Source organism: Enhydra lutris, unplaced genomic scaffold (assembly GCF_002288905.1).
Source record: "Enhydra lutris kenyoni isolate GAN:26980312 unplaced genomic scaffold, ASM228890v2 scaffoldscaffold29, whole genome shotgun sequence".
Classification (NCBI taxonomy): domain Eukaryota; kingdom Metazoa; phylum Chordata; class Mammalia; order Carnivora; family Mustelidae; genus Enhydra; species Enhydra lutris.
The window spans coordinates 22,661,234-22,688,085 of record NW_019154113.1 but is presented as its reverse complement, the minus strand read 5'-3'; the positions used below and the strand labels follow the sequence as shown (position 1 = coordinate 22,688,085).

General features: G+C 54.8%; 1 protein-coding gene across 3 annotated transcripts; it reads left to right on the top strand.

Annotated features, from left to right (window-relative positions):
- The first annotated feature begins 9,504 nt into the window (after positions 1-9,504).
- LOC111152673 (WD repeat domain 61) lies at positions 9,505-26,832 on the top strand. Of its 3 annotated transcripts, none has more exons than XM_022511231.1 (11): positions 9,505-9,544; positions 12,183-12,232; positions 12,999-13,026; positions 14,600-14,705; positions 15,095-15,267; positions 21,072-21,220; positions 21,372-21,465; positions 22,253-22,346; positions 23,764-23,856; positions 24,569-24,647; positions 26,588-26,832. In XM_022511231.1, exons 2-11 carry the CDS (start codon positions 12,221-12,223, stop codon positions 26,675-26,677), a joined length of 918 nt encoding a protein of 305 aa, XP_022366939.1. In that variant the 5' UTR covers positions 9,505-9,544; positions 12,183-12,220; the 3' UTR covers positions 26,678-26,832. The 3 variants fall into 3 exon arrangements, with proteins under 3 accessions (XP_022366939.1, XP_022366941.1, XP_022366940.1); XM_022511232.1 differs by having other exon boundaries at positions 9,529-9,612; XM_022511233.1 differs by lacking the exons at positions 14,600-14,705; positions 15,095-15,267 and having other exon boundaries at positions 9,510-9,544.
- The last annotated feature ends 20 nt before the right edge of the window (positions 26,833-26,852 follow it).

The window sequence follows — 26,852 nt, the reverse complement described above, 5'->3', positions numbered from 1 at the left end:
GGTGGCCGGTCATCAGGGTCATTAGAGCCGCCCACCCCATCCCGTGGGGGGACTCAGGCTGGCTCATCACCGATGGCCCATCCGTCTTGTCCCTGCCTGACGTATGCATCACCCCCAACGGCGGACACACGGCTTCACCCTCCATGGGGGTGGGGGTTGGGAAGGGAGAATGAAGTCCACTTGGGAAATGACAGGAGGCTGTGAGGTCACAGCCGGAGCCCAGGGGCACCCCGGGGGATGTGGGCTGCGTGGCTCTCCTGCCGTGTGGCTTTGGGCAGCCTGAGCCTCCCCTCCAGATGGTTTGGGGACCAGCCCCTCCCTTGATTGGTGTTTGAAAGGTTGGGAGGGGCAGGGAATGGAACACCAGGGCTGTTAAGCTGGAAACAGTCTCTGCCCTGCAGGTCTCTGCGGGGCCCCTTGGAGAGGGAGCCTGAGCTGGAGGCTCACCTCCCAGGATGCAAGTCCTGAGCGTGATTTCGGGGTTGGACGCGGTCAGGAGCCCATGAGCTACTGCATATGCCCCGGTTGTCTGGGGTTTGCTCACCTGGACCCCGAAGGCCTTGCGGTGCTCATCAGAGACCCTCCCACAGGCATGACCCCCCCAGGGCCCAGAAGGGTTTCTCAGCTCCGAGAAGCAGCCTCAGAGTCCCAGAGTCCCAGGCTGCGCCAGACCTGCACCCCAGGGGCGCCTCCGGAGCCCGAGCTGCTGAGGGCCAGGACACCGCCCACAAGAAGCCCCCCTTCATCCGCCTTCCCCTGCGCAGTGTGGCCGCCGGGGCCTCACCCCCTCCCCAAGGCCCCAGTCCCCAGTCGCCAGCCTCTCCTGGTGGGACATGGCCAGGTCCCTTCCGCAGCCTGGTCCCCCTTATGCTTTGTTAATGTCCTGCTCCTTAAAAATAGGTCTACGTGGTTTTTTTTAATTTCTTTAATTTTTATTTATTTAAAGATTATTTATTTATTTATTTATTTGAGAGAGAGAGAGAGAGAGAGAGAGAGATGGAGATCACAAGTAGGCAGAGCGGCAGGCAGAGGGAGAGGGAGAAGCAGGCTCCCCGCAGAGCAGGGAACCCGACGCGGGGCTCGATCCCAGGACCCCAGGAGCATGACCTGAGCTGAAGGCAGAGGCTCAACCAACTGAGCTACCCAGGGGCCCCAGACTACGTATTTTAAAAATTAATGTATTTTACAGAAATAGCAAATGCAGAGCAGAAACTAAGCCCAGAGTTTGCATCGTTAGTGTCCCCGTCCAGCCCCAGACTGGCTTTGGTGAGGTCAGATGTGCATGGTCCTGCACCACATCCTCCTCTGCCTTCCAGAGAACCCCCAGTTCCCACGCTGCCTGTCGGTGGTGCCCACTCTGCTTTTTCCTTAGTTTCCAGCACGGGTACGGGGATGGATCAGAATCACAGAGCTGTCAATTGTCTCTCAGCAAACTGTAAATTCAGTTCAAGCCCAACCTGAACACGGACAGGAGACTTTCCATATCTGACTGGTTGGCTCTAAAATTTACAGAGGAGTAAGCACACAGAGTAAGCACCGGGACTCCAAAATGGAAGGACAGCGAGGAGGAGTGCGTCCCTCCACGTACAACGCACAACCATGCAGCTGTGTTATCTTAGAACCAGGGAAAACGGCAGACGAGTAAACCAGTAGGGGCTGGCGGCTGCGGGGCCGCAGCCCGGGAAGACCTGGCCCCCCAAACCCAGGGCGCTCACTGAGCACGGGCCGCTTGGGAACGGGGCACCTGTCTTGTCCTGGCTCGGCCTCCAGCTTCCATAGCCAATGTGGAAAGCTGCATCCCCACAGCCACGTGTGTTTACCTAACAGTGCGGCCCCTCCTCCTGGGCACTGAGGACTGACCCACCTTCAACCCTATGAGGGGCGCTGGGAGGCACGCGTGCGTCTCTGCAGGCTTTTCCTTCTGTGTTTCAGATTATTTCCTGAAGACACTGTCCCAGGACAGGATTACTGTGTTAGAGGGGACAACCAGGGGAAGGCCCTTGGCAAGTGTACCTGCAATGCTCTTCTGCGGTGTTGGCCCCTTTGTGGCTCCCTCCCTCCCTCCTTCCTTCCCTCCGTTCACTGGGCACCTCCTCCTGCCTGAGGACTGGGGACGCGGGTGAGGCGCCAGTGTGTCATCCAGCGGGAGGGAGACGTGGAAGGAGGGCTTCCAGGGGCAGTGAGTCTGCAGGGGTCAGCGCTGGAGCACTGTGCCATGAGTCCGCGGCCCCTACAAAAGCCCCCAGCGGCAAGGTAGGCGTCTGCGCCAGCTGGTCTGAGACCTTGGCCCACCTGGGCTGCACGCAGAGGGAACCGCCGGCTGCACAGACTTCCTCAGCTTCAGGGGGGATGCCCGGCAAGGGCCAAGCAGGAGCCCCACCTGACCGGTACAGCAGCGCTGGGTTTCCTCGTCGCTACGCACCAGCCCCCAGCTGTCTCTGCTCAAACCTGTTTGATCTGGTTCTGTCCATGAAGGTAAGCACAAGCCACTTTCGACCCAACACCAAGCCGGAGGTCAGTCCCCGGGTCCCCGAGGTCCATCCCCAGCTCCTGATGTCCCTCAGGCAGCAAGCACCGCCTAGACAGGCCTCATTCATCTTCCCGACCATGCCTGAGACAAAGGGCCTGATGTGTGTGCAGATGGGCCTGCCCCCCACCCCCACAGCATCCCTCACAACCAGCACCGATAATGGGCCTCCAATGAGTCCCCTGTGGCCACCCATGGCCTGGGGGGGCAGGGAACACAAACACGGGGGCTAATGACAAAGCCAGCCTCTGGGGAGGGCCTGGGGGTTGGGGGAGGATTGACCGCAGCCCCGCGGAGACCCCATAACTCATTTCTGATGCGGATGTATTGCTCCTCTCAAAGACCACTTGCCCCGGACACGGAGCTGCCAAATTAATTGACAAGGGGTGTACCGAGGCAGCCACCGCCAAGCGGCAACCCCGTCCCCAGAGGTCTGGCTCAAGGAGCGGCCGGAGCTCCTCCTGCCTGCCTGGGCTCCAAGCCTTGTGGGTCGCCACGGAGGGTCCACGGACATGGGACCAAGGACACAGAGTCCCGGGGACAGAGGTGCCAGACGTACCAGCAGCCGGCCCAGGGCCCGGACCCCTCCCCTGGCACGACCATGGAGGCAGGGACAGAGCAAATGTGGACCGTGGGGAGCTGGTCAGAGCTGGCCACTGTCCAGAGGCCCCAGGACCTGCATGGGGGCGGCCAGAGGGCTGCACACAGGGCAGGGGGCCAATGCAAACCCGCCCCTGTCTCTGTCCACCCGTCCTCTCTTTCAACCTTGGTTTCCCTCTCAGCAAAATGCAAGCTGGAGACAAGAGCCGGTGATCCCACCAGCAGTTCTGCTCACGGAGGCTTCTGGGGGCCACACACAGGGCACAGTGTGGCCCACGCACCTTATTCCTTTCATCTTGATAACACCCAGGGAACCGCGTCCCTCTCGCAGTTGAGAACAGGGATGGTTTGCAGAAGGGGCTGAACCTGGTTAGGACCTGCCAAACACAAAGTGCACGTCCTGCCTTGGGATGCCTCTGGACCCGGCTCTTGCTCAGGCACGGGGTTGGGGGTGGGGGGCAGGGAACGAGGGGGGACAGACTTCCCGAGGCCGGGTTCTGGCCAGAACGGCAGGTTGGGGGGCTCCGGAGTGGGCAGGCCCACCCGCCACCGGGCCCAGGCCCTGCAGAGGGCACGTGCCCAGGGGCAATGTGTCTCCCCAGCAGCGGCTGCCCCGCCCCCCACCTACAGGGCCCCCTGAAGCCCTCTCCTGTCCCTGCCCACAACAGTCACCATCAGCCCCAGCCCGCTGTCAGCCTGGACATCACAGACTCTCTGAGCACTGGGGACAGGCGCCCTGCTTAGCTCACCACTGGCCACATCTAGATTTGTGTGCAGGGCCTGCAGGGAAGGGGCCGAGGGAGCCGGTGAGGGAGGTGGGCCTCAGGGCTCCTGTGTGGCCCCACAGGCACACAGTGACACAAGTGGACTTACAGGCAGTGGTCAGGGAGCCAGGTCTGGGTGCAGGAAGAGCCCAGAGGCCGGAGGGGTGGGGCCGCCTGGCTGCTAAGCCCTGAACGCTGGGAAGGGGGCCTGCCTCGGAGGGTTCTGCTTGCTGGGGGAGCAGGTTCGCGGATCTGTCCTGACCCTGCTCTCAATCCTCTGACTCCCCCAACTCTATAAACGAGAGGCCCTGCTTTTAGGGTCCCTTCCATGCCACCTGCTGCCACCTCCTGCAGCTCTCCAGAGGACACCTCTTCCAGGCAGCCTCCGGGAGGGACACTGCAGGGTGGGCTCACCCCTGGCATGCTGGGCTGAGGCCGACGGTCCCAGAATGTGCCGCGCCCACTGGGGATGCTGGAGCGGACACACCACCCGCCCACCAACTGCACTAGGTCCCGCGTGTCATGCTGACAATGCGGTGGCAACATCAAGCTGCCCCCAGGAGCCACGTCAACGCCTCGGAAATCAGTGAGTGCTGTCACCCAGGTTGGGCTCTTTCCCTCGAGAGCCTGCTGTTGGACCTTCCAGCACAGGGAGGGGGCAAACCCTCCGCACTCCTGGCTTTGTGGGGGCTCCTGCCCCCCGCTGGGGGGCTGCCACCCTCGCTGGTGCCTGGCTCACCTTCTTCTCCGTCTCACCCATAGCGCGCCTATAGCCCGAATTACGATCAAGGGGCGGGGCCGGCCCCCAGCTCTGCAGCGGAGCTCGAGAATCTGTTATTTTGAGCGTTTCCCGGTGGTGTCGGAACCACACTGAAACTGCAGGTAGGGTGCTGGTGTTTTGAGCCCTGTTTGCTAGGTGAGAGGACGGAGGCCTGAGAGGCCCTTGCCTGGGATCCCCTTAATGACTCAGCGGTCAGCAGTCCCAGCCTCTGGGATCTGCAGGAGCTGAGGGCGGGAGCCTGCGGAGCGACTGAGAGCAGGCGGTGACTGCCGCCCGCTGGTCAGCAGCAGGAAAGACGCGGGCTGCTGGCTCGGCTGCCTGGGCCCCTGTTCCCCAGCCCAGGACCTGCCCAGATGGGCTGCAGGGGCCTCCTGGTTCAGCCTCCCCAGACCCACTGGAGAAGGAGCCACAGGAGCCCACCGTTGGCCCCATAGCACTCCTGTCCTAGCCTGGCCACACCTTTTCTTCCTGGGATCTCCTGCTTCCCACCTTCCCCTCTCCCAACACCCTGCGATTGGGAGGGGAGTAGGAGAGGGCCATCCCCCAGCAGCCTGGGTTTCAACCCCACGGTGCACCTGCTGGCCGAACGACCCTGAAGAAGTCACTTTGCTTCTCTCAGTGTCGGGATCCTTCCCATCAGTCCCGAGAGGGGACGAACCCTGCGGATTAAGGCGGCGGGTTGAACATCACAGGCACTCTGCACACACGAGCTTCTCCGGCCACCGTAGCTCTCTGAATGTTTAAAATGAAAACAAAAATGTGGAGATTTGGGCATCTCCAATGTGGGATTTGTATGCCCCAAGGGTGAGCAAGACCATGCACTGGGGTACAGGAAGAAAATGTTAGACCTTCAGATTATACTTACTTTCATTTCATCCTTTTTTAATGCTATTTTTGTATTTGTTTTAGAATATGCGTATTAGCAGAATAGTATATACACATAGTTAATAAATAGTGTACACATGTCGAGGTGCCTGGTAAAAAATTTTAGTGATAGGTATGTGGAGTCACAGCTTTGAAGGAGAGAATCCCGATCACGTTCTAGAAGTTTCGTTGTGAAAAAGTGCTCAGAGCAGGTCATTTCTGGGTGAAGCCCGGGAGTCGTCCTGGTGGTTGGCTTCAGAGGCCCGTGCCCTTAGGTGTTCAGGGAGCCAGTGAAGGAAGGAGACCCTGGGCTTTCGGGGCCTTCCCCAACGGTAGGTTGTGTGTTTCGGACTTTCCAGAAAAACAACAGCATTGATTTCCTTGTATCAGCTGTAAAAGGAAGTTACTATCATTACATTACCCCCATTTTAGGGATGAGGAAAGAAGGCCTAGGTTAGCTGAGGCGTGCAGCAGCCTAGACTGGGCCCAGGAGCCCTGGTGCTAGAGCCCGCATCAACCCCTGGGTGCCCAGCCCAAAACAAGAAGGGCCGGGAGCCTGTCCGTGGGGGCAGGGAACACAGAAGGAGGTGCACGTCCCTCCAAGAGTGGGAGTCTTGGGGCGGAGGGAAGGGTGGAGGCCCGAGAGGGAGGGGCACCAGTGAGATACTGCAGCTTGGGGAGGGGTGCGGGGGCAGGGTGAGATCAGCCTTCGGCCAGAGGCTCCTGGGAAGAATGTGGGAAAGAACATGGGAAAGAGGGTGAGGTTCCTGACATTAGGTCTGCCAGACGGGGTTCTGAGGAGGGCCACGGAGAGCCCCACACAGGACAGACACCCAGCCCATGGAGTTCCCCTGCCCTCTGCCTGTTCTGAGCAGAAAGTAGGACCTTCCCCTGTGCCCCACGCCACACCCACGGATCCTTGTATTTTCTTGGAAGCCAGCTAAGGCTTCCTGGAACTGGAGCGAAGGCTGCTATTCCTCCTGATGTGCTGCTGAGCTCCCTGTCTTTGAAGGTGTGCAACCAGAGGCCAGATGACCTAATAATGGGTCAGGCTCAAACCTGATAAGGAAGATAGATGTGGGATAGATCTGGAAGGCTCCTTCCCCTCTGGAATGCTCAGACCTGTGACTCTGAGTGGCGAGGAGAGCTGTAGCAGGGAAAGTGCGGGAGACGGTGCCTGCTACAGCCTCCCCCTGGGTCCAGCCTGCTTAGAAAAGCAGCTGGCCTCACTCTGGGAACAACTCCATCCTACCTGTCTGTCCCACCTGTGCTTGGACCTGCCGCCCAACCTTGGCCTCCAAAGGATCTGCACCAGAGCTAATTATTTCACAATTAGCTTGGATTTTCACTTATTTCCATTCTTTCCCTCCTGACCTGCGAGACCACAACTCATTGCAAACATTTAAACGCCAGTTACACTGGCAACTCTCTCCAGATCTGCTCTGCAACAGGCATTCAGGGGATCCGTGAGAACTGGGGGATGATAAGTACATCTTTATTTTCCTTATCCTCTAACTAGAATTTAATACTTCCTGTAATTACGAATGCAAGCAAGAAACTGCAGAATTATTAGCAAAACCCATCACTTTGTTGCCAATACAAACCGTGTAGAGGTTCCTATCATAGCACAGCTGTTGCCAATTGCCTGAAGTCCTGTTTATGCTCATCCCTACCAGGTGAAGTTACAGATGTGCTTAGCCCTGCAGCACGGAGAGAGCACCCCATTCATTACCGTTCCACAAATATTTTTTTTTAAAGGTTTTATTTATTTATTTGACAGACAGAGATCACAGGCAGGCAGAGAGGCAGGCAGAGAGAGGAAGGGAAGCAGGCTCCCTGCTGAGCAGAGAGCCCGATGCGGGGCTCAATCCCAGGACCCTGGGATCATGACCTGAGCCGAAGGCAGAGGCTTTAACCCGCTGAGCCACCCAGGCGCCCCCCGTTCCACAAATATTTTGATAATGTTTTTGATATAAGTGGTTTCCTTTATAAAGGAATTATAAATTTATAAATTTCCTTTATAAAGGAATTTCATTATAAAATGAAACCCATGCATTTCATTTTATGCACTTCTAGCCATTATATTGAGACAGGATTCTTGGACTTGATGAGATGCCAAAAAAGTGATCAGTGTGCTTTTAGAATAATCTAGAGGTGGGGGATTTACAGTTAATGTGCAGAAAAAGAAAAAATAACCACATAAGCCCGAATCATACAAATTAAAATTCACCTTACTTACACAGCTGGAGGCACTTTTTTTTTTTAAGATTTTTTTAATTTACTTATATGACAGAAAGAAAGAGAGATCACAAGTAGGCAGAGAGGCAGGCAGAGAGAGAGGGGGAAGCAGGCTCCATGCCTAGCAGAGAGCCCGATGTGGGGCTCAATCCCAGGACTCTGAGATCATGACCTGAGCCAAAGGCAGAGGCTTAACCCACTGAGCCACCCAGGCACCCTGGAGGCAGTTTTGATAGCCACAATTTTATCATTCTTAAAGTGAGAGTCTTCAAAAATGCTTCTTTATATTCAAAAGCTAAAAGTCAAAGTAAAGTTGGCCCAATTATCCTGGTTTGGGAGTGGTCACATCTTTCAGTTGGTCAAATCAGTCTATTTTCAAAAACCAGAGAAACCCACAAATTTTGCCAACAAACACAAAGGGGCAGAACTAAGCGATGGGGTGTACAGAAAGGCAGCCGATTACTCACAATTTCTCTGCTAACAGCCAGTGCTCTGGCTCGATGTAAAGGCCTTTCTGCACGTTAGGAACCTCAGTTCCTTCAGGGTTACGAGTTCAGTTTTCTGTGGTTTGAGCCTGAACAGGCTCAGCATGTAGGTCAGTGTAATGGGAATTGCCCCTAGTTTGAAGGTATAATTTGTACATTCTTTCTTGGCCTTAGGAGCAAATGTCCTGTGGTCAGATATAGCCAGAATGGTTATAAGGACAGCTTGAGTTTTAGGAGGCACCACATAAGAATTTTTTTTTTAAAGATTTTATTTATTTATTTGTCAGAGAGAGAAAGGGAGAGAGAACGAACACAGGCAGACAGAGTGGCAGGCAGAGGCAGAGGGAGAAGCAGGCTCCCCACAGAACAAGGAGCCTGATGCGGGACTCGATCCCAGGACGCTGGGATCATGACCTGAGCCGAAGGCAGCAGCTTAACCAACTGAGCCACCCAGGCGTCCCACCACATAAGAATTTTGGCAATTAAGGACGTCTTGAAGCCTGCTCACTTCAACCCAAACTTCAACTAGTGACCTGCAGGGGATCCACCGGGGCTGGATGAAGTTTCCGCAGGCCAGGAGTCACCGAAGGAATTACGGAGGGCCAGACAAAGAGTCCTGGGAGACTTGTGTGTGTATTTGGCCAATTTCTGAGCAACGCGGCCTCCTCAAAGAGCCCCCAGGGGTGAACTTTGTATCGTGGTGTGAATAAACTTTATATCGTGGTGTGGTGGTGTCCTGAAATTGACGGTAGACCTGCAGACCGCCCTAACAGACTAGACCCCTGAAGCCCTAACTTCCACCGAGAAAGGACTGGGAGTCTTCTTGGCTTTACCCCAGTTTCCATCAGGAGAGACAGCAACCTGCTGACAGAGCTGGCCATTCAGGGTCAGCCCAGACAGCTGAGGCCCTGCATGTCCCTCCATCCCTGCGGGGGTCACTCCTGCGGGGAGGAGCGGCCCCCGTCTCCCTCCACCCCCAGGGGGGACACTCCAGCAGGGAGGGGCGGCCCCCATCGCCCTCCACCCCAGGGGCGCAGAAGGTCAGAGGACACACCCAAGGGAGCAGAAGCCTAGAGCCTGCAGGTGCCGAAGGGGAAACCTGCGGCGGCCCTGGGGGCCGCGTGGCGCCGCGACGGTAGGGGGCGCTGCGGCGCGCGCCTGCGCCCCGGAGAGGGGCCGGGGCTGCGAGATGCCCCGCCCCCCCGTCGCCGCTCATCGCTGCGCGACGCGGTCGCCGCGAGACGCGCGTCACAAGTGCGGCGACCGTGCAGCCGGCAGGACGGCGGTGAGTTGACGCGCGTGGACGTTGGGGATGGCGGTCTGTGGGGCCCCGGCGGACCGGCCAGAGGGCGGGTGAGCGAGGGTGCGCCGGAGGCGGCCTCCAAGCTAGTGTGCTCAGGGATGCTCCGGGCCACGGGCCCGGCGGGGGCCTCCTGGGCGTCCCCTCGCCCTGGCTTCCTGTGGGGGCGCGGGGCCCGAGAGGAGGAGGAGGGATCGCGTCTGGCCTGAGAAGGCCCTGGGCAGCGGCGGGGCGGGGGCCGGCGTCTCCCCGGGAGAGGCCTCTGACCGTAAATGGAAGTTTCCCCCGGGTCGGCCGCGCTGCCTTCCTCGGTAGCGAGCTTCCCGTCGCCGGACAGGGGCAGGCGCGGGCCGGGTTCCCTGGACTTGCCGTCCTGGGGGTTCCTGACCCGCCTGGGTAATAGGGCGCGTATGGCGCTCTTCGGAAGCCGTGAGGAGCGAGCGATGACTTCGGCTGGGGAAAGCAGGGAGACTAACGTACGGAAAGGGAGGAGGAGGGCTCCGGGGCTCTTCAGCTCTGAAATCACTTGTCATGGGGAGTAATGTCGCCTGGTCACCTGTGCTCTGGCGTGTGTGCACCGTCTACCGTTACAGCGATCCCGGGGAGGCCTCCTTGAGCTGTGAGGTCGTGCGGAGGGTGGAGGCGCTCGCAGGGGTGCCTGCAGGGTGGGGGTGGGCGGTTCAGAGAGCCGGTGCGCGAGCTCGCGTGGACCCAAGCCTTGGTTTGAGGATGCCGCTTCCTGCCAGCCTTCCTGCTCCCCGCTGGTTCCCTCCGCGGCGAAGTACAGATCCGGACTGGAAGGGGGGCCGGCAAACCTGGCGCGAGCTCTTCCCTGCCCTCCCTGCCCCGTTCTTGGGTCGCAGATGAGCTAACCCCGCCACCTTCATCAAGATCTTCACGGACGGGTTATTCAGAAGTTGTTCTTCCCCTTATCCTTGGAAAGTCTTCGTGGTGGCCTTTTGGGGTTTGCAGATTTAAAGCAAGTAACCTGAACCTGGGTGCCTTCGTTGTGTGGTCTCTTCTCTCCCTGGATGGAATTGGGGGGCAAGAATGTGGGTGAGAAGAACGGCACTTGCAGGTTCTCTAATCTCCAGTGGAAATTCAGCATTTCCTCCTGTCGTGAGTGCAGGCAGCAAACCCGGTGTCGGCAGCGTGACTCTGTCAGCGACAGAAGTCACAGCTGCGTCGGCGGCTCCGGAGACTGCGTGAGCGCAGCGCCCCCTGAAAGGGCAGCGCTGAGACACGCTGCCAGGCCCTGTTCTGTAGGGATCGCAACGCAGCTTCACCTCCGTTTGGGCGGCGTTCTGCTTCGGCGTGCGGTCCGTCTGTCTTGTGTCGGGCCCCGTATTGGCAGGTTTGCCTGCACGCTGAGGTGTACCTGCGGCCCCGAATCAACACTCGCAGCGCTTTCGTGGTCTCGCACGGATACGTGCACGGTGGCGAAAACTTGGGGTCCCCTGACACATGTCAGCTGCAGCAGAACAAGGGGGCGCCCTGCCTTCTTTGTCACCTCTCATGTAAACTAGGGTCCTTTTTCCGGTCTATTTAGTGTCATGAGTTTTTCATTTTTGTGCTTTTTGTTTGCAGTATCAGCGTTAAAATGGCCCCCAAACCTGGTGCGAAAGTTTGTGTTCCTCGGTGCGCCTCCTGTGAGGGGCCTGCGGGGAGATCGTGTGTGCAGTCAGCTTGTTAGGCTTAGGGAATGCTGTATTGGTCGGGACCCTGCCCCAGTATCTCTCCTGCAGCCGTGGGGTCCGTATGCGCTAGTTTGGTGTCCTGGTGACTTCACTGACAGAAGAGCCTTGAGTAACAAGCGTTGGTTCCCTTTCTAGTCCCGTGCATTTACGAAATCCTGAGAAGGGGTTTACAGGCATGACAGGGCTGCCGGAGGGTCTAGGGCACACACACGAGATACGAAGAACCCTTACAGCCTGAGAAGATATGACTGTTCTTTTTTTTTTTTTTTAAAGATTTTATTTATTTATTTGACAGACAGAGATCACAAGTAGGCAGAGAGGCAGGCAGAGAGAGAGGGGGAAGCAGACTCCCTGCTGAGCAGACAGCCCGATGCGGGGCTCGATCCCAGGACCCCGAGACCATGACCTGAGCCAAAGGCTTTAACCCGCTGAGGCCGCCAGGCGCCCCCGTACGTCTGTTCTTAAAGGAAGTTTGTGTTTGGCTGAGCCCAGTCCTTGAAGACCCCGGGAGCTGTGTGTCTCATTCACATGCCTGTTGGCTCTCGTGGGCATATTTGGCCGACATCCCTCCGGAGACTATAACCACTTTGCTCCCACATACTTGCTTCTTGAGTTTTGACTAAATAATATTTGCAATTAAAAGGACCTGTGGTTTTGTCTCTCTGAAGAGCAGCAAGGGCTGCAGACTGGTGCTTCCCGATAGTCAGATCTGAGGAGAGGAACACGTGGCAAGGGGTAGGTGTAAGTTGAGTCCCTGGGCTCCGAGAGAGAAAGGAGACCTTGCTGCCCTATAGGGCTTGTGAAGGGGGCCGCTGGGGCCGACCTCTGCTCTGGCAGAGGGTTGCCTTGTTTTCTTGATGAGGGGACCTCCTGTATCGCTCTCCGTCCTGATGACGCCGCTCACTGAAGGTCTGATGTTTCCACAGAACCGTCTGGCCTGTAGCCTTCGTCCTCAGTTAAGGAAATGACCAACCAGGTAAGGCCTGTGGTGAGGCACAGAACAGCATCTGGTCTCCCTGGCAGGCTGGAGGCCAGTACGAGGGCTGGGTGTCTTTGCAGGAGACCATCATCTCCTTCCTGCTCTGCTCGGGAGTGCTGGGGGACCCTGGGAACCTAGTGTCTGGAGGGTTAGGTGCCGCACAGCACGCACGGGAGGAGGCTATCTAAGTCTTCTCCAGGTTGACGGAGGGATTGCGGAAAAGAATTTGTTCTCAGGGGTGCCTGGCTGGCTCGGTCACTAGAGTGCGTGACTGTTGATCTCAAGGCTTGAGTTCAAGCCCCACGTTGGGCATAGAGCTTACTTAATTAAAAAAAAAAAAAAAGCTTATATTCCAAAACGAGAAGAAAACAAAAATCAGAAAGGGAGAGATCTTTGCAGTAAGATTGGGGACAATGGGAACAGATTAGGCAGGCCGTTCGTTTTATACAACTACAAAACTTGGGCTGGAAGCTGGATGCAGAGCCTCCTATGATCCAACCAGGGAGTGCACAGAATTTATCTGTCCCCTCGGGATGGGGGAGAGAGAGAACAGTTTCTGCAAGAACTGATTTTCTTCTGGTGTGGTCAGCTCTGCAAGTGTTGGGTGAGAAGGAATCAGGGAGCTTGCAGGATGGGCATGGTGAGGACGGGGGAGTCGCTCACGCACTGGGGGTGGGGGGTGAGGTGGGTGCCAGGGGGTGTTTTCGGGAGGGGATTCTCTGAATCTGACCACTGGTTTGATGAGGCGTCCGTTCTTTTTTAGTACAGTATTCTCTTCAAGCAAGAGCAAGGTAAGCAGCCTGCCAGCAGAGTCACCTGTGGGAACTCTGTCATCGTGGCGTCTCGGGTGTGCTGACCGGACAGGCTGGCCCCAAGTGACTCACTTTGCGGACCAATCAGCAGACGCAGCTGAAAACAGATGCTTACAAGCAAACTGCAGCAGAAGCCCCAAACAACTAACTGGGAGGAAAAAGCAGGAGTCACATGAGAGACGCTCGGGCTGAGGGGTGTTTTCCCACCTGAGAAAGATGCCGCTCGAGCTTCCCAGCTACCAGGGTGAAAGAGGGAAACATGAGAGCCTCAGCACTTGCCCTGGGGTCTTCGCAACAGCTCCCCAGCTCGGACAAGGGCAGGGGCTCCCGCAGCGACCATGACCTTGCTGAAAGTAGGGGACGCAGCAGTGTGGGGAGGGCTGGGGCTGTCCCGTCTCGGGGTGCAGCTTGCCTGGGGCACGGGGCTTCACGCGAGCCTCATTTCTTCACACCTGGAAGAGCTGGGCAGAGCCTGGGGGATTTGTGGGAGCACCGCCTAAAAGCTCTTGCGGTCTGAGCAGCCGCCACTTAGGTAGTGGCTAGAAGTTTAAGCCAGAAGCTTTCTTCCAGGTTAGCTCAGAGGGGTAACTGGCTAGTCGGGCGTGCCAGTTGGCACCCCGGCCAGCAGCTCATGCCATCCCTGTGGCGCGCTGGCGGACGTGGCTCGGGTGGGCGTCGTCCTTGAAGCCACCGTGCTGCGCGTGAGTCACGGCTGCTCAGTGCCCAGTAGTCACCGCTTGGAAAGCTGGTCCTCGACTGTTGCTACGCGGCGTGAATAGAGCCTCCGTGTGCACTTGGCACGTGTGTGGACCTGTGCCAGGTCTGCGGACCCCACGGTGAGGCCTCCGCATTTACGGTGCACTTTAGTTCTTAAAGAGTTTGGCTTTGAACCCCAGTTCTGCTCCTTAGCTTTTGACTCTGGGTGAGTTACTTGGCTTCGCTAAGCTTCTGATTCCTTGTCTGTAAATGTTAACGGTACCTCTTTCATAGGGTTGTTGTGATTAATTGAGATAATATTTACTTAAAAAATGTAGTAATGGACTCATCAAGCATAGTAGACATTTGTGACAAAAGACAAATCAGGTGTGGAGATACTTATTTTCATCCTGTGCTACTTGCTTTTGAACTGCCTGCTGGTTCCTAAGCATCCCTAAGAGATGAGTCTTACCAAATTTAGGTCTTTTATGGGGAGGGGAGGCAGGGGAGATCCTGCTGGTTTGCCTAGTTTTAACCAGGTGATGGCATTCCAGACTGAGCACACAGGCAGCATGCTAAAGTGGGAAAGACTCGGATTATTCTGGAACTCCCTCCCTCCCTGGGACACCTGAGATCTGGGGCGTGTGTGTGTGCGTGTGTGCGCATGCGTGCGTGCGCTCCTGCCTCTGCGGTTGAGAGAAGCAGGAGGGAAAGCTCTGGGCCAGACAGTAAGCCGGGTGGCCGGTTTACCAGCGGCGTGAACTCATAACTGTTGGAGCAGCATTTCAGCTTCATTGGAGCCCATGAAGTGTAGACATTGCGTGAAGATTTTTACGTGAGGTGCTTTCCATTCTAGCCCATGATGATGCCATTTGGTCAGTCGCCTGGGGGACAAACAAGAAAGAAAACTCTGAGACAGTGGTCACGGGATCCCTGGATGACCTGGTGAAGGTCTGGAAATGGTGAGCACCCTCTCCCCAACAGCCTTGAAGACTGGGGTTTAGGGTTTTTCTTCTGGACTCCGAGCGGCAATCAGGAAAGTGTTAAATGCAGTCCAGGTAAGGAAGCAGTAGCAGTATGGAGGTCGAAAAAGGCAGCCAGTTTTTTCTCATTTGTTTTACTCTTACGCAGTATAAAGGCCTATAGCTTAAGAGAAAAAAAAAAAGTCCCACAGTTAAAACCTGGCTGATTTCGGTGTTCTGTGCTCTCTGTGCTCGTGGGTTCTCTCTGATTCTGCATTTCACAGACCGCGGGTGATGGGAGCAGGGGTGGGTCACAGGGGCCCAGAATTTCAGATGCTGGTACAGCGTGTTGCGTGTGAAGAAACCCATCTCTCTGTCCCCCACCGAAGGTCTGATGAGAGGCTGGACCTGCAGTGGAGCCTGGAGGGACACCAGCTGGGTGTGGTGTCTGTGGACATCAGCCACACGCTGCCCATTGCCGCATCCAGTTCGCTCGATGCTCACATCCGCCTCTGGGACTTGGAGAACGGCAAACAGATAAAGTCTATAGATGCAGGACCTGGTAAGACGCTTAGGGAAGGTAAACTCTCACTGTCCCTTTCCAGACCTCTAGGGATAGAAGTTCGACAGGTCAGGAGGGTTTGGTTGCGGGGGTACCGTGGTGCATGGACCGTGTGTTAGGTACTGCCTTTGGTAGGGTGGTGGCAGTCCTCCAGCTAGCAGAGTCTCAGCAGCTAAGCGGGGGCTTTGTGGGTCAGGTTTTACTGCCAGGTAACTTTTGGTGCTTTCAAAACTCAACGGTTTTCAGAGGCTTTCAATTTTAGAATTGCCAGTTTGGGGTTGTGGACCGGAATTCAGATGGCCCAGAGCTGCGGTTTGCCATATTCTGATTTGTTACTTGCAGTGACTGATAGACATCTTGAAGGTAAGGTGCTGTGTCCTTCTGGAACCGTATTGTGGTCCTCTCTGCTCATCATGATTACAGGGCCTGATTCCCAGCATTTGACAGATAGGACGCTTGTAGAGTAGCACTTTTTCACCTACCGTAGGACAGCAGAATCTTGTCTCTCAGCCTGGGTGCATGTCTGGGGTAATAAGAGTTAATGATTTCGGTGGGCTGCATTAATGTGGAACGAGCAACACAACATCTCAGGCTTCCTGGGAGCCTTCGATCCCCTGCGAATGACTGCATCGCATTCTCCGCTAGAGGCTGTCCTGCTGGGATGAGCGACGAGCCCTCAAGAACCGCCTGCCTCTCTGGTGCCCCTGCGTGGATGGGTGACACAGGCGGTGTTTAGGGGTTTCCTCAACGTGGTCCCCTTGATCAGAGCCCCCGGTGGGTTGGCCTCCCACTGGTGATGCTCTGTGGCCACTACACTGGAAAGGGTAATAGCCCCGTGGTTCACAGGGAAGCGAGGCTGTCAGAAACAGAGTGTGTTTCCCCTTGGAAGCAATACCTCCGTCTGTGATTCTTACTCTGGAGATTTTTTTTTTTTTTTTTTTTAAGAGAATGGAGAGTTTATTATTTTTTTTTAAGATTTTATTTATTTATTTGACAGAGATCACAAGTAGGCAGAGAGGCAGGCAGAGAGAGAGGAGGAAGCAGGCTCCCTACTGAGCAGAGAGCCCGATGCGGGGCTCAATCCCAGGACCCTGGGATCATGACCTGAGCCGAAGGCAGCGGCTTAAACCACTTAGCCACCCAGGCGCCCCTCTTACTCTGGAGATTTTTAAAGAATATGCATGCCTAGGCCCTCTTTTGTATCCACTGAGGCACTGTTTTCAGGGCGTGTGGGGTGGGATAAGTCTGGAAAAAGCTACCCAGACGCTGACTCCCCAGACGATGGTCTTCACCTGTATCCCCACCTGCTGACATCACTCTCCGAGGACTTGGGGCCCCAGACCAGCCCCCAAAGTCTACAAAGATACAGAGCTGGGGAGAGGAGGAAAAGGCAGATCTCTTGCTGCTTTTTTACCGTGGGCACCTAAGCCTTCCCCAGACCCGTGTCGCTGAGGTCACTGCGGGGCTCTGCGGCCCTGGGCACGCTGCAGTTGAGAGGAGCACTGGAGTGCTTCCAGCGAAGAGGACTGGTCTGCACCCAGCTTGCTGTCCCCGACAGTGCCCTGAGCATCCGGTATCGGTTCCCTGTTGGCAAGCGCTTGTGGAAAGGAACAGGTACAGGGAGTCGACAAGGGGTCGGATGTCCTTTCTCTTTGGACAAGAGTCTGGTCATTACAGAGCAGGTGCTGGGGTAGTGAGAGCAGGTGCTGCTGTTGACAGCCGAAGAGCGGCTGAGCCGCCCGAAGGTCACACTGCTCGGGTCCTGAGCGCAGGGACACCGGCGGTCATCAGAATGTGCACGGGGGATGTGGGTCACCACGAGCAACAGGGAGAAGGGAAAGAGAACACCCCCGATCCCGAAGAAGGAAGTGAGCGCAGTGGAAGGCCGTGGAGACGCAGGGGAGGGCCTCGTGGGCACAGCAGCCAAGCTCCCCGGCGCTCGGGAAGGGCGTCCGCGCCGTCAGATGGGCAGCACGCCTGTGAGTGGAAAGCTGACCCGGCGGTGAGGTGCAGCTTGGGGACTGCGTCAAGTTGCTGTTGTGCGAGTAGCAGGAGTCTTAGCGCGTGGGACAAAAACGCCCTGAATTCCAAGCATCGGGGTCTGTGATGCGAAAAGTTCTCCATTGTAAACCAGCTAGCGGGGAAATAGAATAATTTAGGAATGTTATTTTATTAAACTGCAAGGAATTCAAAACAGATTTTCTAATAACCATTATTCCTGTAAACAGTCATGGTAGGAATAAGAAGCACAATCGTGTTAGAGTACATGTTAGCCGTTAGTAAGGAGAGGTTAAAAAGCAGCTGTTTGAGAGATTGGTTATAAAAGCTTTTTCAGATCTTCTCGGTTAATTGAGCATTCTTGCAGTCAATCTCCCTTTTTAAAACAGACATTTCTTGAGAAAAGTGATAGAGCTAAATTACTTATTACTCCTTTGAATACGTGTGTTGAAATTTGCAAGAGACTGTTGTTTAAGACACCTCGGGAGACGGTGCTGACCCGCCTGTGCTGGGACGTGCTGGGACCTGCCGTCTGCCGTGTGTCATCGGCAGCGGCCTCTCTTCAGTCCCACCGGCTGGGAAGGGGCTGTCCTCTGCGAGCCCTTCCTGGGAATGAGGACGGTGTCTTGGGAGGGAGCCTTTCTCTGTTTTCCCTTTGATCTGGCAAGCACTGTCCTGTCGGGGCAGGGTGGTAAGACTTGGGGCGTGTTCCCCTACAAGAGTGCGTATGGCTAACGGGACAGGCAGGCAGCGGGCAACTGGATGACTCCGTGGCCTCGGCCCTGATCCCAGAGAACCCCAGAGCGCTTTGGGATGTCCTCCCAAGAGGTTCCGAGCAGCCCAGGAAATAGTGGCGTGTTCCCAGATAGAACTCTAGAGCACGTGGCTTGCCCCAGTGGCGCAGGAGTCTGGAGACCCCTCCATCGGGCCGAGCAGCACTGTGACGCTGCTGGACCGATCCAGATGACACGAACAGAGCTGGGTTTTGCCGTGTAACTGAGAAACAGGTGATTTTTCTAAAAACAATAGTGCCTCCTTCCAGTCCTTGTTAATCTGTGGTAAATACTTGGTCATATTAGAGTTCACCTGGGGAGCGTTCGGGGTAGTACATCTCCATTTATTTCCAGCTCCAGCAAGGGGAGCTTTCGCTTCTGTGTGCTGTAAGGTTTGCCTGTTTTAAGTGTTGAGTGAGTTTTAGTCAGTCGCGGGTTGTATGGGCACCACCGTAGTTGCAGGCCTCAGGAAGCCCCCTCATGTCCGAGGAGAGTCTGTCCGCGCTCTGCCCTCAGCTCAGGCAGCCCCCGATCTGCTCTCCATCCACGTAGTCCGTGTCGGTGGACTGTGTATGTCCTTTCTGTCCACGCCGCAGCTGTGAGCACTCCCTCCCCTCTGTTTTGTTCTGCTGCCCACCGTGTGAACACGTGCATTCTTTCTGCTTAGTCTCTAGCAAGTTTCTTCTACTTACTACATGGTTCCTACTGTGTAGACGCCGTAGTGCTGTGAACACCTGTGCCCAAGTCTGTGTGGATGCACACTTTCATTTTTGCTGGGTACACACCCAGGGATGGACTTGCAAGGTGTTTCTTAAGTTTGTTTTCACTTAAGAAACTGTCAGACTGTTAAGAAAACAATCCCATTTACAATCGCACCCTAACCAGTAAGGTACCTCTGCACCAACCTAACCGAAGATGTAAAGGATCTGCACTCTGGAAACTATAAAACACTGATGAAAGAAACTGAGGAAGGCACAAAGAAATGGAAAAACGTTCCATGCTCATGGATTGGAAGAACAAAATTGTTAAAGTGTCTATTCTGCCCAGAGTTATCTATACATTCAATGCAATCCCTGTCAAAATACCATCAGCGTTCCTCACAGAGCTGGAACAAATCATCCTAAAATTTGTGTGGAACCAGAAATCACCGAAGAAATGTTGAAAAAGAAAGCCATAGTTGGTGGCATCACAATTGCGGACTTAAAGCTCTAGTACAAAGCTGTCAGCATCAAGACAGTGTGGTACTGGCCCAAAAACAGACACATAGATCAGTGGAACAGAATAGAGAGCCCAGAAATAGACCCTCAACTCTATGGTCAACCAATTTTTGACAAAGCAGGAAAGAATGTCCAATGGAAAAAAGACAGCCTCTTCAATAAATGGTGCTGGGAAAATTGGATGGTCACATGCAGAAGCATGACACTGGACCGTTTCCTTACAGCACACACGAAAATAGACTCAAAATGGATGTAAGACCTCAATGTGAGAAAGGAATCCATCAAAATCCTTGAGGAGAACACAGGCAGCAACCTCTTCGACCTCAGCCGCAGCAACATATTCCTAGGAACATCGCCAAAGGCGAGGGAAGCAAGGGCAAAAATGAACTACTGGGACTTCATCAAGATCAAAAGCTTTTGCGAAGCAAAGGAAACAGTCAACAAAACCAAAAGACAACTGACAGAACGGGAGAAGATATTTGCAAACGACATATCAGATAAAGGGCTAGTGTCCAGAATCTATAAGGAACTTAGCAAACTCAACACCCAAAGAACAAATAATCCAATCAAGAAATGGGCAGAGGACATGAACAGACATTTCTGCAAAGAAGACATCCAGGTGGCCAACGGACACATGAAAAAGTGCTCCGCATCACTCGGCATCAGGGAAATACAAATCAAAACCACAGTGAGATGTCACCTCACACCAGTCAGAATGGCTAAAATTAACAAGTCAGGAAACGACAGGTGCTGGCAAGGATGCGGAGAAAGGGGAACCTCCTACACTGTTGGTGGGAATGCGAGCTGGTGCAGCCACTCTGGAAAACAGTGTGGAGGTTCCTCAAAAAGTTGAAAATAGAGCTACCCTATAACCCAGCAATTGCACTACTGGGTATTTACCCCAAAGTATACAAAAATAGTAATTCGAAGGGATACACACAGCCCAATGTTTACAGCAGCAGTGTCCACAACAGCCAAACTGGAAAGAGCCCAGATGTCCGTCGACAGACGACTGGATAAAGAAGGTGTGGTGTGTATAATGGAGCATTGACTCAGCCGTCGGAAAGGATGAACACTTACAACAGCATGGACAGAACCGGAGAGTACTGTGCTACGTGGACTAAGTCAGTCAGAGCAAGAGTTATCACACGGTCTTACTGATGTGTGGAATTTAAGAAACAAAGCAAACAAGCAAAGGGGGAAAACAGGCAAAGCAAGAAACAATGTTCTCAGCTTCAGAGAACACACTGCTTGTCCCCAGGGAGGCCGTGGGGGGGCGAGGGCATGTGTCCTGATGAGCGCCAGGTGGTTAAAAGTTTTAAAAGAGAGGAAAACTGTTTACCCGTTTTTCGGAGCGGCTGCACTGTTTTATGTTCCCACCCGTATGTGAGGATTTGGGTTTTTCCGTATCCTTGTTAACACTTGGTATTGTCATATTTTTATTGAAAATTTAAGTCCTTAAACTAAATTGGTAAAGGATTAGCATCTTTACACATGGGTTTTTGAGTCAGGACATTGTTTCTAATTTTTAAAAAATCATCTTTTGATAAAACTTTAAGTCTTAAAAATTAGGACTTTTGGGGGAGGGGGTTGGGGGGGTGGGGTTATGGACATTGGGGAGGGTATGTGCTATGGTGAGTGCTGTGAAGTGTGTAAACCTGGCGATTCACAGACCTGTACCCCTGGGGATAAAAAGATATTACATGTTTAAAAAAATAAAATTAAAAAAAAAATTAGGACTTTTTCTCACTGTATTTTTTTTTTTTTTTTTGCACCTTTTGTCACTGTATTTTTTTTCCCTTTTTTTTCTGTTTAGTGGATGCCTGGACTTTGGCCTTTTCTCCTGATTCCCAGTATCTGGCCACAGGAACTCATGTGGGGAAAGTGAACATTTTTGGTGTGGAAAGTGGAAAAAAGGAATATTCTTTGGACACAAGAGGAAAATTCATTCTTAGTATTGCATATGTAAGGAAACACGGCGGTCTTTTCTCTCCCAACTCTGCCATGTGCGCTGTCAGCCAGTGGTGCTCCAAGTGGGCAGCTGCCTTGTACTGGGGGGGAGGTGATGGCTGGACCTCACGGGGTCTCAGATGTCCTCCACGTGTTCTCTACACAGAGCCCAGATGGGAAGTACCTGGCCAGTGGAGCCATTGACGGGATCATCAACATTTTTGATATTGCAACTGGAAAGCTCCTGCACACACTGGAAGGTACAGCTCATTTTGTGCAGACTGGGCTATCAGGTCACAAAGGACGAGTCAGTCTTTTAGTAATTGCTGCTAAATGACAAATGAGCTTTAGATTTGCAAAACAGTGATCTCAGTCAGAAATCTGAAATGCCTCCAAGTCTGAGTTTTGCGTGGTTTGGGACTAGTCAAAGAGCGGGTTCCTGTGAAGGGGCTTATCTTTTCATGTGTTAATGTGGCTTGGCCTGAGGAGGAGGAGGAGGAGTGCTTGTCTCCATCCTGATCCACGCCTCAGAACTTTACCATTAGGAAATGACTTCTTGTCAAGAAGTCAAGGTGGATGACAACAGCCAGGCCCACCCCAGGGGCCCGTGGCCCGGCCTCGGGGCATGGGTAGGAGGGCGTCTCCCACTCTGGGCTCTTCCTGCTGGTGTGAATTCTGACCCAGTGAATACATTGCCTCCTCAGTTTACCGCTAACCCGACAGCACAGGACGTGGTAGGAAACAGCACCCTGTTGTGCATCCGTGCAGATCAGAGCGTGTATTTCCTTGTTTGTCCGCGTCTGTAGCAGAGGAGTTTTTCCCAAGCCGTGTGTGCTAAGGTCCAGCTCGTGAGGGAAGGGAACCGAGGAGAAATGGCTCCTAGAGGAGGGGCCTGGGTTGTGTGGATATTTCTAGAACACTGGGAGGAGGGGTCCATGCAGTCATTCCCTGCGTCTCTGACAGAGGCACCTGGGCAGTCACTACTAGGGACACTGTCAGTGGGGAGCCCATGATTTGCTACATTAACAAGGGCTTTGTGAATTTCAGGCCACGCTATGCCCATCCGCTCCCTGACCTTCTCCCCGGACTCCCAGCTCCTTGTCACTGCTTCAGATGACGGCTACATCAAGATCTATGACGTGTAAGTTTCCGTGCGGACTCGGGCTTCTCTCCCGGGACCAGTGCCCTCCCGGTCTTCCGCTGCTTGGAGGAGCCCCGGGTCTGGCAGAGACTTGTGTGCAGGGTCCAGGCATTGCTCCCCCTTCCACATCCCTGTCCTTGAACTTGGAATGTCACGGGCTGCCCGCTAGGATCAGTACTTCCTGCCTGTTTCCAGCCATTCCATCTCTTGTGGGTCTCATGGATTTTAAGTTCCATCAGGGCAGTCAGCCGTGTATGAGGAGGCGGAACCACAGGTGGTCGCGGGCCCGGGGTGACGGCTAAAACATGGCCCTCCCGCAGGCTGTCCTCTGCTCTGCCAGGGCGGCTCTCAGTTCACCCACCACCTCACTGCAGGTCTAGATGAGGGATGCTCTTTGTGGGTGGTTTGGGCCGCAGGTGTAGGAGCAAGGGGTCATTCTCTTCAGGTCCTAGCCATCTTTGGTTGTAAGCCTGTACAAGGCCCCTTCCTCCTGGAATTTCCTGCTCAAGTCTCCCCTGGAAGGGGATTAACTGTGTCGTTGACCCTTCTGCTCAGTACCAGGCATGCCTCCGGTTCACGCCTCCCAAATGTGGCCTCCTGGTGCCCCGGGTACACACGGCCCGCTCGTCCGTGCCCCCGCAGGAGTGGGCACCGGGATCGACCGGGATTGCCCCAGTCCTGGCTGTCCGTGTGCACACCCTCCTGTGCGCCTGTGAGGGCTTTCCCGGGGTCTGCGCAGGGAGCAGGGACACTGAGGACAGGAGGCGGTCAGCAGGGCAGCGAGCAAGAGCCGGCTGGGTGCTGCAGCTCGGGAGGGGCGCCCCTGCCCAGCTGTGCCGCTCGTGGGTCCCAGAGCCCCAGGCCGCTGTGGCCGGCGCTTCAGCGCCTGACTCTGCGCTCGAGGCCGTCATGACTACAGTTCCGGCCTCCTGACTAAGGGGGATGCGTGTCCCCGAAGTGCAGAGGACAAGCCCAGCCTAAGGCGGGTTCCTCTGAGGCCCCCTCCCCCTCCAACCCCCTGTAGTGCGCTCTGTGCTGCCCGAGGGGCTGCACCTCAGTCGGGCCGCGGGGTTGTCCTCCCGCCCCTGCTGTCGGGCTTGCGCTTACGTGGAAGTAAAAATGCCTTTTGTCGTTAGACCTGCCTTGTTCTCGATTCGATTAAAAATGGGCTCTCTGAGCCCCATCCGTTCTAAGGAGTGAGTGTGGACGGCTCCAGGGACAGGAGCCCTGGCCCCGCGTGGAGAGGGCGCCGGCAGCGTGGCGGGCGCGGAGCCAGCCGGCTCGCCCTGCGGCTTCGCGTTCCCCACTCAGCAGTCGTCTCGCCTCGCGCCCCACTCTCTGCTGCGGGGCAGCCACTGTTCTAATGTGCGGGAGGCTCGATGTCTGCTCGGTCTTGTCTGACGCTCTCCCGTTGCAGACAACATGCCAGCCTGGCCGGCACACTGAGCGGCCACGCGTCGTGGGTGCTGAACGTCGCCTTTTGTCCCGATGACACACACTTCGTTTCCAGGTACGTGTGGTTCTCAGCAGCTCCCTACATGCTAAGAAGGTGAAAGTCATCGTTTATGTATCGCCTTAAGATCTGAACGGTCTGGCCCTTTGTTATTCAGGTAGACTTTGTTTTCTGCGTTGGTTTTGTCGGTGGTTGGGGGTTTTTTTAAGTTATGTAGGTAGTTAATTGTCTTTCGCCAGAACAAAGATCGATTCTTTGGAACAGTTCAACTTTGAGTGTTTTCTTATAAATCTAGGCTTCCTCATGTAGGGACTTTAGGGATCTCTGCGGTCCAGTAGTCACGTACACTGCGTACCTCTGTGTGCAGAAGTCGTGCCTTTGGAGCCTGTGTCGCTCAGGCCGAGGACGGCCAGCTTCTAGCATCACACAGCTACAGAAGCCTCTTCCTTTAGAAGTAGCCTTCAGTGGGGGCTTTCCCAGCCCTGCCCCCACCGACCTGGAAACAGGCTCACGTGTCTGAGACTCCTGATGGGAACCCAAGGATAAGGACTGGGCAGATGAGAACTTGAGGGACGTGGCCGCTTCGCACGTAGGAAAAGCCACCAGAGAGGCCAGCACCCAGAGCTCCCTGGGGCCCCTGCTGGCCAGGAGGCACACAGGTGGGCAGAGTGTAGATGAGCGAAGGAGGATGGAGTTTCTGGTCAGATTCCTTCCAACTTAAAACCAGAATACAAACTGTTTTGATACTAATGTTCCCTTCTGCACATAGTTCATCCGACAAAAGTGTGAAAGTTTGGGACGTTGGAACGAGAACGTGTGTGCACACCTTCTTCGACCACCAGGATCAGGTACGGCAAGAGTTCACATTCGCGTTCCTTTGTCTTTGGTTCCTGGCGTTGTCTGAGTGCCGCCGACGACACCCGTCCCCGTTCTCGGCCTGCTGCTGGGCTGCACTCCCTGCGTGGGTGGTCCGACAGCCAGCGTCCCCGTGCACCGTCTGCACCCTTGGCCTGGAGAGCTGTGAGGTGTGATGTCCCCTCAGGGGCCAGAACACACAGCGCTAGCCACATGGCCGTCCAGTGCGGGTGCCCGGAGCGTGCCAGGAGCACTCTTCCTGGTGCCACCTGCCGTGGCTGGCTCGGGAAGGGCCTCCCTCAGAAGTGCCTGGTGCTCTGGGGCACCTGGTGGCTCAGTCGGTTAGGAGTCCGCCTTCGGCTCAGGTCATGATCCCAGGGTGCTGGGATCGAGTCCTGCATCAGGCTCCCTGCTCAGCGGGGAGTCTGTTTCTTCCTCTCCTCTCTGCTCATGCATGTGCCCTCTCTCTCAAATAATTTTTTTTAAGTGCCCGTTGCTCAGACACACAGCACTTGTTATTCTTAGAGGTGTCCACAGAAGTGGTGTGATGTTTTCTTTTTTATAACATACCCAAAGCCATAAATTCTTATAGGTTGTTTCGCTTTAAGCAACATTGGTAACTTTTGCTTCAGTCTTTAAATGAGGAGGAAGGGGCTCTGTGCTCCCACAACCTTTTTGTCTTTGCCAGCGTGGATGTGAAAGGAGCTAGGGCTCCAGGGAAAGGCAGGAGTCCGCACAGCGCCTGCTCCTACATTTCTAAGCAGCTCCAAGTGAGGCCCATGTTGCTGGTCCCAAGTAGCAAGTCTCAGGAAACTGGTCACTTTAGGGAACAAAATGCCTATGGCGGTAAAAAGGTGGCTTCTAATATTTTTAATGAAGATTCTGGGGGTTTTATTTTTCATTTTTTCTTTTTTTTTTTTTTTAAAGTAACTGGGGGCTTGAACTCACAACCCCAAGATCAAGTTCGCACGTTCTGCCGACTGAGCCAGCCAGGCGCCCTGATGGGCTCTTTGGAACGTAGCTTAACGCTGACTTTGCTGTTCCTGTGCTCTCGCGTCTGATCCGAAATCATTGCTGATGAAGTTGGGGGGTTCATCTTGATAGTTCACCGCGAGGGTAAAGCCTCCCTGCGGGCTTGTTTCCCAGCACGTGAGGCTCCGCGTGCTGTCGTCTCAGAAGCGCTGCTGGGTAGAAGGGAGGCCATCGGCCCACCCAGTGACAACACTGGGCTCAGGGCTGGAACCCCCACGTGGGGTCAGAGTGACAGGCTGACCCGGTCCACCTGCAGCCACATCACCTTTGTCAAACCACTGCCCCGTGCTGGTTGCTGGCTCAGCTCCGGGGCCTGGCAGGCTCCAAAGGCTTAGAGATCATCCCTGGCTGGGGGCGGGGCACGGGACTGAGGGGACGCCCCAGGGTAGTCGTGGGCCACCTTCTTTCTGGAGATGTGAATGAGAGCCCATGCTGGTCCCTTGCAGATGCCCGCTTCATGGCATGAGGTCGGGACTCCCCAGAATCTGAAACTCTGAACGTCTGTGGAGTGCGGGAGGGGTGCGGGAGGTGAGGGAGTGATAAACAGTAGCAACGCAGGTGCCGGGTCAGGGGAGGCCCCATTCCCGCTGGCTCAGCACCAGAACCGTCTGTCTCGATTCAGTCTAGTGAGAGGACACAAGCGTGTTTGTTTGTAAAGAATAAAGGCATTAGAGGGGCGCCTGAGTGGCTCAGTGGGTTACAGCGTCTGCCTTCAGCTCAGGTCCTGATCCCAAGGTCTTGGGATCAAGCCCCGCATTGGGTTCTTTACTCAGCAGGGAGCCTGCTTCCCCCCCCCACCCCTGCCTGTCTGCCTGCTTGTGATCTCTGTCAAATAAATAAAAAAAATTTTAATTTTTTTAAAAAGGATACAGGCATTAGAACTTTTATTTTTGATTTACAGGTCTGGGGAGTAAAATACAATGGAAATGGCTCAAAAATTGTGTCCGTGGGCGATGACCAGGAAATCCATGTCTACGATTGCCCTGTGTAAACGCCACTCTCAGACCGGTGTGTACATCATGACATTCCTTAACCTTTCTAGCATTTATTGGAGCAGAAACCTAAATTTTGTAGATACAGATCAGTCTTTTCATGTTCTATTAGAAATGCTGTTCGTGCTCGAACATAAAGTGTTCATAACACAAACCCCGTGTTCGTGAACAGGC

Excerpts from the sequence above, each read along its gene's own strand:
- LOC111152673 (XM_022511231.1), top strand. Across the intron at positions 14,706-15,094 it reads CTGGTGAAGGTCTGGAAATG|GTCTGATGAGAGGCTGGACC; the intron begins GTGAGCACCCTC and ends CCCCCACCGAAG. Across the intron at positions 15,268-21,071 it reads GTCTATAGATGCAGGACCTG|TGGATGCCTGGACTTTGGCC; the intron begins GTAAGACGCTTA and ends TTTTCTGTTTAG.